This window comes from Podarcis muralis, chromosome 8 (genome assembly GCF_964188315.1).
Source record: "Podarcis muralis chromosome 8, rPodMur119.hap1.1, whole genome shotgun sequence".
NCBI classification, from domain to species: Eukaryota; Metazoa; Chordata; class Lepidosauria; order Squamata; family Lacertidae; genus Podarcis; species Podarcis muralis.
The window spans coordinates 28,796,155-28,808,495 of record NC_135662.1 but is presented as its reverse complement, the minus strand read 5'-3'; the positions used below and the strand labels follow the sequence as shown (position 1 = coordinate 28,808,495).

At 41.8% G+C, this 12,341-nt stretch overlaps 1 protein-coding gene and 1 long non-coding RNA gene across 7 annotated transcripts in view; one reads left to right on the top strand and one right to left on the bottom strand.

Moving 5' to 3' along the window:
* LOC144328684 (uncharacterized) overlaps nucleotides 1-2,427 on the bottom strand; it is a 30,282-nt gene extending 27,855 nt beyond the window's left edge. The window contains exon 1 of the long non-coding RNA XR_013393883.1: nucleotides 2,203-2,427. This is a non-coding gene — a long non-coding RNA (uncharacterized LOC144328684). The remainder of the gene's footprint in view (nucleotides 1-2,202) is intronic.
* The window catches only part of RALYL (RALY RNA binding protein like), a 247,227-nt gene that overhangs the window by 66,874 nt on the left and 168,012 nt on the right, over nucleotides 1-12,341 (top strand). Inside the window, exon 1 of one of the 6 annotated variants that reach the window (XM_077932884.1) lies at nucleotides 2,432-2,638. The exons of the other annotated variants lie outside the window; for them this stretch is intronic. Coding sequence (XP_077789010.1) covers nucleotides 2,623-2,638 — 16 coding nt within the window. The 5' untranslated portion in view covers nucleotides 2,432-2,622. Of the gene's footprint in view, nucleotides 1-2,431; nucleotides 2,639-12,341 lie in introns of those variants that run through there. 6 annotated transcript variants of the gene reach the window in all.

Sequence of the window (12,341 nt, the reverse complement as noted above, 5' to 3'; positions counted from 1 at the left end):
GCGGCGGGGTGTGCTCCCATTGCTTGGTCCCAGCGCCTGCCAACCTAGCAGTTCGAAAGCACCCCCGGGTGCAAGTAGATAAATAGGGACCGCTTACTAGCGGGAAGGTAAATGGCGTTTCTGTGTTCGGCTCTGGCTCGCCAGAGCAGCGATGTCACGCTGGCCATGTGACCCGGAAGTGTCTCCGGACAGCGCTGGCCCCCGCCCTATAGAGTGAGATGGGCGCACAACCCTAGAGTCTGTCAAGACTGGCCCGTACGGGCAGGGGTACCTTTACCTTTTTATATTGGTTAAACTGGTAGTGTTTGAATCTTCTTTGGCAGATATTTTTCTTAAGCATTTAGACCAACCAGTGGTGTGTGTGTGTGTGTGTGTGTAAGAAAGCAAACATGAATCTTGTGGCACCTAAAAGGCTAACAAATATGTTGCAGCATAAGCTTTCATGGACTAGAGCTCACTTTTACAGCAGATAAATTGGTCTGTAGTCCATGAAAGTTTATGCTACAATAAACCCATTAGGTTTTTAGGTGCCAAAATACTCTCTTTTCTTTCTTTCTTCCTTTGCTGTAGCAGACTTACATGGCTGCCCCTCTGGAACTTATTTTTGAAGGATTTCCTCAAGGATATATTAGGTTGGAAAGAGGTTGGATGTAGAAAGCCAAGCATATAATTTGCTTGTGGTTGCTTATTGTACAATTTTAGCGGAACAGCCATCAGTGAGTAATTGTAGTACGGAAACGTAACCATAAAAGCTGGAGTGACTATCTTTTTTACCTATACATTTCGACTGCTGACAACGCACTGAATTCTAAAAATTAGGAGAAATCCCATTAACCAGAAATAAATTCTTTATAGGCCCATTCAAAATGCTTTCCGACAGCGTCACAGAGTCCTGCTATATTATTTGTATCCTATAAAATTTAGTATTCTTTGCTAGCATATACAAAAAGTACATACAAAAATATCTGGAATCTTAATGTCTATGAACAAATGGCATTGGGTAGCATAAACAGTGCCTTGAGAACTGACACCTTGTTTTGATTTCTTTTATTAACAAGCAAGTGCCTAGCTCCACCGTTGTTAAAAAGCTCCCAAGTGTGGCAGAAACCAAATATGTGCTTTACATGATCGCAAGGCCAGCCCAATGCATTTTGCTGCTTGCAATGAAAGGCAATATTGGATACACCCCCAGACAGAAGACCGGACTGGCAGTTGAATCTTACTTCAGCATTTCCAATGGGCAGGAAGCCCAGCAACAAACAGATGCTTCTGCTGCCAGGCCGTCAGCTCAGAACTATGAAACTGGCCCGGGAATTTAGGAGGAATGGGGTGAGAAAGAGCCACTGCCACTCCACAGCATCCTTTAGCTGTAGACATCACCTCAAAGTGTCTATTAGTAGGCTGGTCCTTTCAGAGGGCATGATTTAAGACAGGGGTCAGCAAGGCTTACCTTGCCTGGGCCAGTTCACTGCCGTGGAGCCTCCTCTCTGTGCTGGATCACAGGTTTTTTCTGGTATCTGCACAGACGTGATTTCCAGCATCTGCGTAGATGTGATTTTTGGTGCATGGGCTCTGGTGCCGTGGAAGCGAGTCGCCACACCAGTTTAGTGCAGTGCATGGGGACTCGCTGAGTTCTGGGGCGGCTCGTGGGCCGGTAAAACGACCCCCATGGGCTGCTTGTGGCCCATGGGCCTTAGGTTGCTGCTCCCTGATTTAAGAGATGCAACTTGCATTACCGAATAGGGCTAGGGGGCTTCTTTCCACATTCTTTTCAAGCCCCCCCCCTCCAATTACTACACTACTGCTGGCCACCTTTTATTTCCTTATTTTATATTTATTTCTTTATAAAAACATTTATATACTGCTATATCACAAAAAATATATATCAAAGCAGTTTGCAACAGTACAAATAAGATAAAACCATGCAATGAAAGCATAAAAAGTTAAAAACGAGTTTTTTAAAAAAGAGTTGGCAGTGTTACTGAATTACTTTACCTAGATGAACAGCTGTCCCCCTATCCCCCAGTTGTTGTGGTTGGTGGACTTTGGTCTTGTTAGGGCTGCTTTGGCAGGGCCCAAGAGGTTGCATGAATGGGATCAAGTTCTAGTTGCTCCCCCCCTCCATCTTCCTTCATGGCAAGGAAAGAGTGCACGTGTAAGCGACATTTGTACAAATACGAAGCAAATGGAAAAGTGCCTTACTGTCATTCTGAAGGGATCCCCGCTGTCATATCCTCCAGTCTGAGATTGGGATCTGTGCCCTAACCCCCAGTTAATTCTCTGCTTCTGTGCATTTCTATGAGACAAATATTATCAAGGAAACCTCCTTAGCTGTTCGCAGCCCCCCGCCTTTTTGAAAAGGCTTACTAATTCTTTAATGTCACACTGTTGTACTATATATGGTACTAGCTGTTCAGACCTGAAGAGCCCTCTTGTACTGCAGTGCCGAAAATTCCTCCCAGAGGGACTGACAAATGTCAGTGATAAGACAGCCCCCGCCCGCAGGCTTACAGTCTAAAGAAAGACATAGCGCAAAATTGAAACAGATTTGGAGCAAGGAGAAAAGAAAGGAAGCCCAGGCACTATTTCTTAGTTACAGACTTCTGGTAATGACCAGCTGGAATGGAAAGATTTCAAGGTGAGTAAAAAATGGCTCATCTTCCAGCAGAGCCAGTGGAGAGGCTCTGCAATCTCATTTGCACTATAGCCTGATGGAATGGCTGCTGTAGATGACCAGCGAGGGAGGAGCCTGATGGAGTTGGTCACTGCTGAGCTGAAGGAGAGGGCCCTGCAGTTCTGCCTCCCTATCCCTCTCCAATCACCTGATTTGGAAGAACATCTGCCAAAAAGCCTTTCTAAAATGCTGCAGTCTTAAGTGCTTAGTATTCTGAAGGGCACAAAACTACTGCTGTTTGCTGAGCTCACTCTGGTTAAATTAGATTAGGTACTTTTAACAGTACAAAATGGATTTTAGCATCTCTGTTTGCTAAAAATCTTTGGAAACACTTTTATAATAGTTTCAGAGTTGAAATTGATTTCTTTTCTTCCTGTAGCAATTTTGAATTAAAAGGATAATGTTTTAAAGGTGATATTTTTAACATTGGGGGGGGGGAGAGATAGTTCAGAGGAAAATACTTCTGTAGATGTTTTGAATCCACTGTGCATTAAAATATATCTATTAATCAGGAAGTAATGTTTGTATCATTTTATTATTTATTTCATAAAATTTATATACCATTTGTTTGTAAAAAAAACCCTCAAAATGGTTTACAGAAATATTTTGACTGCCTATTCTATGTGTCCCCTTCTATAAACAGAATAGATGTATCATTTATCGTGCCTCAGTTAATCTGCTGAAACTTGTATAAATAGGCTTACATGTGAACCTTGATTTTTGAGATCATAAACCATTTTTAAAAAGCAAAGGCAACCATCTTTGACAATTTGAGGGCGGGGTGGAATCATGGATTGGCTGGATGTGGAGTGGGAGGCACCAGCTGAGGGAACCCCAACAAAAGAAAGCTCATAGCCAGGGTATTGGTGGTGGGACAACAGTGAGTGGTCAGAGGGAGAAGAGGGAACAGACTGGGAGTAGCAGGTCAAAAGGCAACAGGGTTTAGTGAGCAGGAAGAGGCTATGGCAGAATGCAGTCCAGAATAAGTGGCAGAAGTGGAGGCTGGAGAGGAGAGGGTCTAAGAGGCAGACATCAGGTAGGCTTCTGAAAAAGCCAGGGGAGTCTCCCCCTTGCTGCAACTGACTCCTCTCCTACCGGTCTCAATAATCCACCTGATTCCATTAGGCCGGGGGGGGGGGGGGAGAGACAGACCACCCTGCACCTACCACACTTTTACAGTTTGATCTTTGCTTCAATTTGTTCTTACCTCTTCAAAATACAGTACTCTTCCTTTTCTTTCCCACAACCTTAATTGTATTTGGATCTTATAATATATGCAGGTGGCTTAACATAGGTATAATTCTCTGCACAAATGGAGCTTTCTACAGGACTCGGAATACAAAGCAACAAACCAAAAAAAAAGTGCCCTTGAGCAAAACTGAAGCTTTTTTTATTGCTCAAGACTTCATAATGGACCTTAAATGACTAGAGGAAATAGCCATCCGCAGGGAAACTTCTATATAAAGTAATGGTAGGCACCCAGATTTCCCATTCACAATAAAATTGAATTCCCTCACCCATTAGCTGGCAATTTGCAGCTGTTTTGTCACCCCTGTGACGCAAATCTTCTGAGTCCGCAGACATTCTATCGCAGCATGACTGATTTACCTAATTTTTCTCGCTAGTCATAAAATCACCGTGGTCTGTTAAAATGCTGCTATCCTTCCTCTTTTCTGACTGCACAAAACAGAAACAGGACTCGAAAGGCACATGTGTCTTATGGACTGACATGGACTGGATAGAGTAGACATTGGTGTAATACACTGGTGCTCCTATATGGCAGTGGTGCGAGCCTAGGGCTTGCCGATCGGAAGGTCGGCGGTTTGAATCCTCGCGACAGAGTAACTTCCGTTGCTTGGTCCCTGCTCCTTCCAACCTAGCAGTTCAAAAGCACGTCAAACTGCAAGTAGATAAATAGGTACTGCTCTGGCAGGAAGGTAAATGGCGTTTCCATGCTCTGTTCTGGTTTGTCAGAAGCGGCTTAGTCATACTGGCCACATGACCCGGAAGCTGTCTGCAGACAAACGTTGGCTCCCTCGGCCAGTAAAGCGAGATGAGCGCCACAACCCCAGAGTTGTCCACGACTGGACTTAACAGTCAGGGGTTGCTTTACCTTTTATACGGCCGAAAAGCAGTCTAGAAATGCTCTTACAAATGCATTTAAAAATTAATACTACTATCTTTGCTCTGTTATGGATAATTTGCTAGCGAGGGAAGAGCATGTCAGCCATAAAGTCAGCAGTATTGTATGTAAGTGTACCTGATAATTATGTTTCAGTAAGAAAAAAGTTTCTAAAAATTCTTCAGATGTCTGACACTTGGTTTTTTTGTTTTGTTTGCTTGGTAAGTGCTGAAGCAGTTTTATGGACTGTCACCATGAAGAGAATATTTACATAGTTTTTCATCATACCCAACAGCTAGTAATTGGGTTTTTATCATCTGTGCTTTCTGTCAAATTGAATTATAGCATATCATGTTCTTCGTAAGAAACTACAGCATTGTCATGTTAACAAATTGCCATCACAGTATTACCTCAAAGTAGTGCACTTACTTTCTTGTAGTTGTTGACAGAAGTGTAAAATAAACCAAGTTCCACAGGTGACACTTCAGATTCCCCCACCCCAGTAACAAAACACATGAAAAGCAACAAAGAGAAGTTGAGCAATGTTTGTTTGTTTATTAGATACACATACTGTATTCCCTTCACCAAATATTCACCAGTGACAATGTTCCAAACATAGGCATGGTTTAGTCAGTGGTATTTTTGTGCTGCACTGAAAGCTCCTGGAAACAAAATGCAAGCTGGCCTGTGACTTAGCAATTGGGAGAAGCTCTTGAGTTTTGAGCTCCTTCTTCTCAGCCATCTCCCCAAGCCTTTCGCCTGCCTCCCAATATCAGTGGTTCATATTATGTCTGCACTGGTACCAACCATGATTAATGCAACCAAGGGGCACTGCTTACCTAGGCTTTGTAAATCGCTTCCAACCAGGATTTCAAATTGTAGTGTATGAATAACATGGTTATCATGGTTGCAAACCCCAGTGACAAAGCTGGGTTGAAGGGGGTGGTTGTGTAAAAGGGGTTAATGTTTGAGAAAGGGTTTGTGAGGAAGGCTCACAGTCTTGTCGTCATATCTTAATTCTTTAGTCGTGGCTATGAACTGGCTAGTATTCCATCTTCACTCAAGTCAAGTCCTGCATTGTGGAAATTAATATTCCTTGCAGGTTCTTCAGCTCATATATTTTACTTATAATTAGGTCACAACCCATGATGTCCTCAAATAGCTAGATGCTGTTTTTTCTCATTTCCTCACTTTACTTTCCACTTTTTATATTTCAATAGTTACACTCCTTTGTCCTGCATTAACTTTGTTTCTCCCTACTGGGGAGGTTGTGGCTTTATGAATAGCGCTAGACAATAATTTCAGCTTCATTTATAAATTATGGTTTGATAAATTATCAGGAGAACCTCAGCAGACAGCTGAAGACCTAAGATTGCCTCCCCTTCTTAAATCTCCTCCCCTTCCTAAATGTAAAAGTAGGAATATTCTAGAGGGGAAGGACTGAGCCGTTTGACTCTCAGCCTCTGAGAGAAGTCATGAAACACAATAAAGTAGGTAGCATGGTGACTCAGTATTTGCTTGCTTAAATCACTTACTGTGTAATTACAAGCGTGGTTATTACAATTGTGCATTGCTGATTTATGAAAGTGCAGGAAATCTCTTAAGAAATTCTGCTTTCCTGGAGGATGAGGATAAAAAAGGGGGGGAATGAGTTTCTAGGGATTGTAGAGATACAAATAATAAACAACAGCAATTATTATTATTATTATTTATACCCTGCCTATCTGGCTAGGTTTCCCCAGCCACTCTGGGTGGCTTCCAATAGCAGATTTAAAACACATTAAAACAAAGCAAACTTTGCAGGAAGCAGCAGTAGTGCATGGGGGACAGTACTCACCGGAATGATGAGGTCAGGGAATCTTTGGATTGATGGCAGCAGCCCAGAGCTATAGCATGTTCAAGAGGTGGCTGTGTAGCCTCTGCCCAAAGACCCGCAGCAGAGGAGAGGCCACCCACTCAAACTGATTCTGAAACTTGACCAGCTGCAATATCCAACCCCAAGTCGCTTCCTGTTATTTATTGCCGCTTGTGAATTTTGCCTTGGCAGATATTAATGGCTGTTTGGCATTTAGATAATTCTCTCTCAGTTTTATTCCCCCTCTCACTGTCAATTGACACTTTTTCATTTCAGCACAGGTTTATTTGCTTTTGTTATTTGCCCATCACCACAGGAGTACCATTTCCATACCCAGTCTTGCAAAATCACTCTCCCATGTTTACTGCTGATGGCATGGAGAATAATTGCTTTTAATGTTTGTGCTCCCAGTGTTCCCATTTTCCTTCCTCCTCACCTCTAAATTACATCTGTGGTACACTCAAGCTTAATGGATATAATGGTAAAATAGTTCAGTTTTACTCAAATTGTATATTTTTTTGTCCTGCCTGAACATATATCTGTATTTTAAAAAAAGAATGTCACCTTAAACAGTAATAACTCTTTATTTGAGTTCTGGTTTTTCTTTTTCTTTAATGCTGCTGCCTTTGTCCAGTTCCATGATAATAATATAATAATTTATTATTTATACCCCACCCATCTGGCTGGGTTTCCCCAGCCACTCTGAAAGACCATTGATCAAAATGATTATTTTAAATCCTCCTTAAAGTTACCATGAAGCTGTAAAATAATATTTTGTGAAGTTTGGGTCAGGGGTGGGAAACCATCCAAGCCGCACTACTGGACTTGCCCCAGCCCATGTTTTCCCTATCCCAGAGCATACCCCTCACCCTTCCTGCTCCACACTCGTCCCAAAGTGTGGAAGTGTGTCCCTAGACTAAGATTGTGTCTCTTTGGTGGCATAGAAGAAGGATAAACAGATGAGAGTGGGGTGGGTGTTCATCAAAACCTCTTACTTTTGCATGGCTGGAACACAGCCTGTTGTACAAAGTCTCTTCTATGGGTTTGCCCACTTTTGCCTCTAACCCTGCCTGCTTCTGCCATGTCACCCTTGAAAAATTGCCCACAAAGGAATATGGCCCTTGGTTCTTTGAGTTTTGCTTTAGCTGATTAATTGGTTAGCTCAAAATGTTATTGTCATCTAAAATGCTCCCTTAGTCAATCGGTATGAATGAAATAGTGCTAATATATATGTTATGAAGAAGAGAGAGAGAGAGAAGAGTTGACAAAGAGGTTGCTTTTAAAAAAAGAACCCTCTGCTTACAATGAATGTATAACGTAAAAGGTAAAGGACCCCATGACGGTTACGTCCAGTTAAAGGTGACTATGGGGTTGTGGCGCTCATGTCACTTCTCAGGCTGAGGGAGCTGGCATTTGTCCACAGACAGCTTTCCGGGTCATGACTAAACTGCTTCTAGCACAATGGAACACTGTGACAGAAACCAGAGCGCATGGAAACACCATTTACCTTCCTGTCACAGCAGTACCTATTTATCTACTTGCACTGGCGTACTTTCAAACTGCTAGGTTGGCAGGAGCTGGGACAGAGCAACAGGAGCTCACTCCTTTGTGGGGATTCGAACCACCGACCTTCATTTGCATGCACCTTGTGTTCACATTGAAAGGAATGTTACACTTGAGATGCTATTTTTCTCTTTTCATGCAGCCTTTCTTATATCATTGGACTAAAGGGGTATATCTCCTAATGTTTCTCTTTTACTGAAACTAATATCCAGCTGTCAGTTCTGAATAATTATACTCTTCTTTTTATGGTTTGTATTGAAAATGTTTAGTAAAATCCAATATTTCAGACTTAGGTTCTGCTCCTTAAGTTTCCAAGTTAGAATTCACAAACTGGGTTTCTGCCCTCTGATGAGGGGTCAGGGGAGGGGCGAATCAAGAGAAGCATTAACATTGATGATAAAATGGCTACTTAATCATTCACAATAATCATGGAGCATACAGTAGTCTCTCTAGTGTTCATTATCCATAACAATGAGTGATGTCTGCTTACTCATATAATTACAGGTGTCTCATCTGACATCCCCATAAACTGAGAAGGTTAAAAAAGGGGAAAAGATCTTTATTCCAGGCAATTGGAAATCTGTTGTGGAGTTGAGGAACCAACACATCCAAATGTTTTAACCCTTCACTATTGTTTATTGAAGGATTATATAACAATTCATGCAGTTCTGAACAAGCTGTTTTGTAGGGGATGAAGTTATTGAATAATGCAGGTGGTGTCAGAAAGTTTTTCTAATTGTAATGGACATGACTAATTTAGGTCAATTAGTTTCAATGGGTCTACGCTGAGTATACCTTGGTTGCATACATCCCAGAACTTTTACTTAACCTTCTGTATACTCGATAACAAACTTAAGAAATTAGTAGCAGAGGAGAATAGTATAAAAGCTATCATGAACTAAATGAACTGGTGGAATGGAGGTTTACAAGCAACATTGATATACAGTGGTACCTCGGGTTAAGAACTTAATTTGTTCTGGAGGTCTGTTCTTAACCTGAAACTGTTTTTAACCTGAAGCACCACTTTAGCTAATGGGGCTTCCTGCTGCCGCTGCGCCACCGCTGCACGATTTCTGTTCTCATCCTGAAGCAAAGTTCTTAACCTGAGGTAATATTTCTGGGTTAGCGGAGTCTGTAACCTGAAGTGTATGTAACCTGAAGCGTATGTAACCCGAGGTACCACTGTATTTTTGTCAGATTATGTATGATTTAGAGTTTGCAATTATATAGGCTAGGAATATGATCATAATCTTCATTGTCTGTAAGAATGCTTTGGACTATCATGCCAAGTTGAAGAGAATGTTTTCCAGTAACTGTAACGTATCTCCATTTCTTATATGACGAGAGGAGAAATGACTTTATATAGTTCATATGTGTGCATGAAGGCTATAACCATCTGCTGAAATTATGAACGGTGTGTTGGATAGGCTCAGCATGTGGAGAGGAGGTCTGAAGGTCAGATGTGAGTCAGTGGTGGTGGTATATTTCAGGGAGACTTCAAAGTTTACCCAACCATGTTGAAAAGCCACAGTGAGTGCACAGCCTTCATATGAAGTAGGTCAATTCATTTCCCCCTCTAATGTCCGTTGGTGGCAGTCGTGATGGGGAATTAGTAGACGTGAAGCTGAGCGTCTTAATTTTAGCTGAGACTTCAATGCTGTTTAAAAGAAAAATATGTATGTTGGCAATCTTCCTTAGAAAATTATTACTTTGGGAGAGGAGTAGAGAAAGGCATAAGAAGCTCTGGGGAGGGGATTTTAAAAAAGCAAATGCTGAAATTTTATGTACTCGATAATGGTAACAGCTTCCTATGTCTCAGTTAGTGGTTCAGTTCAAATGTAAGAGGGAAGCATGTTTCTCTAGTGCAGTAACATGCTGTGTTCAATGGTTATTGAATACAGTGGTACCTCGGGTTACATACGCTTCAGGTTACATACGCTTCAGGTTACAGACTCCACTAACCCAGAAATATTACCTCAGGTTAAGAACTTTGCTTCAGGATGAGAACAGAAATTGTGCTCCGGCGGCAGCAGGAGGCCCCATTAGCTAAAGTGGTACTTTAGGTTAAGAACAGTTTCAGGTTAAGTACAGACCTCCGGAATGAATTAAGTACTTAACCTGAGGTACCACTGTACTGTGTATCTTGCTTTCAGATATAGGCCTAGAGTTGGTTGCACAGACAACTTTCTGCACACTTTCTTGGGAGCCAGTACCACTGAGCTTAGCTGAACTTAATTCTGAATAAACATGCCCAGGCCTGCTCATTTTGTTATTGGGCACTTTATAAAAAGGAGTCAATAAAATACAAGAGAAAAATAAAATCTAAAATCAGCATAAAACTTGTTTATGCGGCTCACATGCCCTGTTAAACTCAATTTGAGTAAAAGGCTCTAGATTTGTGGCCTTCCTGGCTTCTGCTTGGGTTTGCTGTTAGAGAACCCCTTATCAGCAACACCCCAGATGTAGTTGAGAAGGGCTAATGGGGCATGTGGCTTGAGCCATTTGGGAATAGGCTCTGGTTGGTGAACTGTGGGCTCTAGTAAAAAGAAGAGTACATTATGTAACACTGAGCTCTCCCCAGCCATGATATTGAGATGTGTTAACACAGAGACACAACCTCCCACACCCAGGCCTGATTTATATCCACCCCCAAAACCAAGTATTTCAGTTATCAGGCCCAAGTAATATTATTCCTGTTGCCTCACTCCTTTCTTCCGCTTTATGAGTTGTTTCTCACCAACTTCTATTCAGAGTAGACACACTGAAAGTAATGGTCATTTCCATTAATTTCACTAGGTCAGCTCTGAACATGACTTGTTTTCCATGACTTGTTTTCAGAATAATACATTTTTCTCATCTACAACTTCTCCTTAGCGTTCAGGAGCATTTAAGTGGTATAGGCATATCTTTGTGTAAAAATTACTCCCTAGGTGGTGTACCCTATCACATTCCCACCTGTAAAGAGATTGCCACTATATCTGGGGCCTGCTGGGGGCCAATCAGAACTAACTGCAGGACTATGGAGCTCTAGCTCGTGTTTATACTAGGGGTTCCATTGACTGCTTAGTGCCTGCTCTGATTAGGTACTTTTATTCCTTGGGCAACTCCATTGGCCATCTATTTTCTTTGGCTGCCATCCACTACATCACTTACCACTCTGCTGTCCTCTTGTGATCCGGCCTCCCCCAACCTGGTGGTCTCCAGATGTTGTTGGACTACAAGTTCAAAATCTCAGATCATTGGTTATGTTTGCTGTGGCTTGTGGGATCTGTAGTCCAACAACATCTAAATGGCATCAGATGAAGAAAATCTGGTTACCCCTCAGTCTACGCAGGATTTGCTTCTCCTGCCAGTAAGATAAATATTTTAAGACATTGTTTAGATTCAGTGGCGATGCTATAATGGGTGACTTTAAGTTTAAGGTTTCTAGTGCTATATTTATATATAGTTTAAGGTGCTGGTTTTAACCTTTAATGCCCTATACAGCCTAGGACCCTCGTACCTACGAGACTGCCTCTCCTGGTATGTCCCACGGAGGACCTTACGGTCTTCAAATAAAAACATCTTGGAGATCCCAGGCTACAGCGAAGTTAGGCTGGCGCCGACCAGGGCTTTTTGGCCATGGCCCCGATCTGATATAATAATAATAATAATAATAATAATAATAATAATAATAATAATAATAATAATAATTTTATTTATATCCCGCCCTCCCCAGCCGAAGCCGGGCTCAGGGCGGCTAACAACAATAAAACAGTACAAAAGTACAGCACAAACAACACTCTAAAATCATTCATTATAAAATTAATTAATTTTATTAATCAGGAACCCTCTGCCACAAGAGACTAGGGCCCTGCAGGACTTGACATCTTTCCGCAGGGCCTGCAAGACAGAGCTGTTCCACCAGGCCTTTGGCCAAGGCACAGTCTGACCCCCTCTCTCCTTCTGTAATCCTCATAGAACTCTAGCCCAATGGTTACCATTAATTTGCTTTTGAATTGATTTTAGAATGTATTTCAATTAATTGACTGTGATTTTATGTAAACTGCTATTTTTACTGTTGTTAGCCGCTCTGAGCCCAGCTTTGGCTGGGGAGGGTGGGATAGAAATAAAATTTTATTATTTTA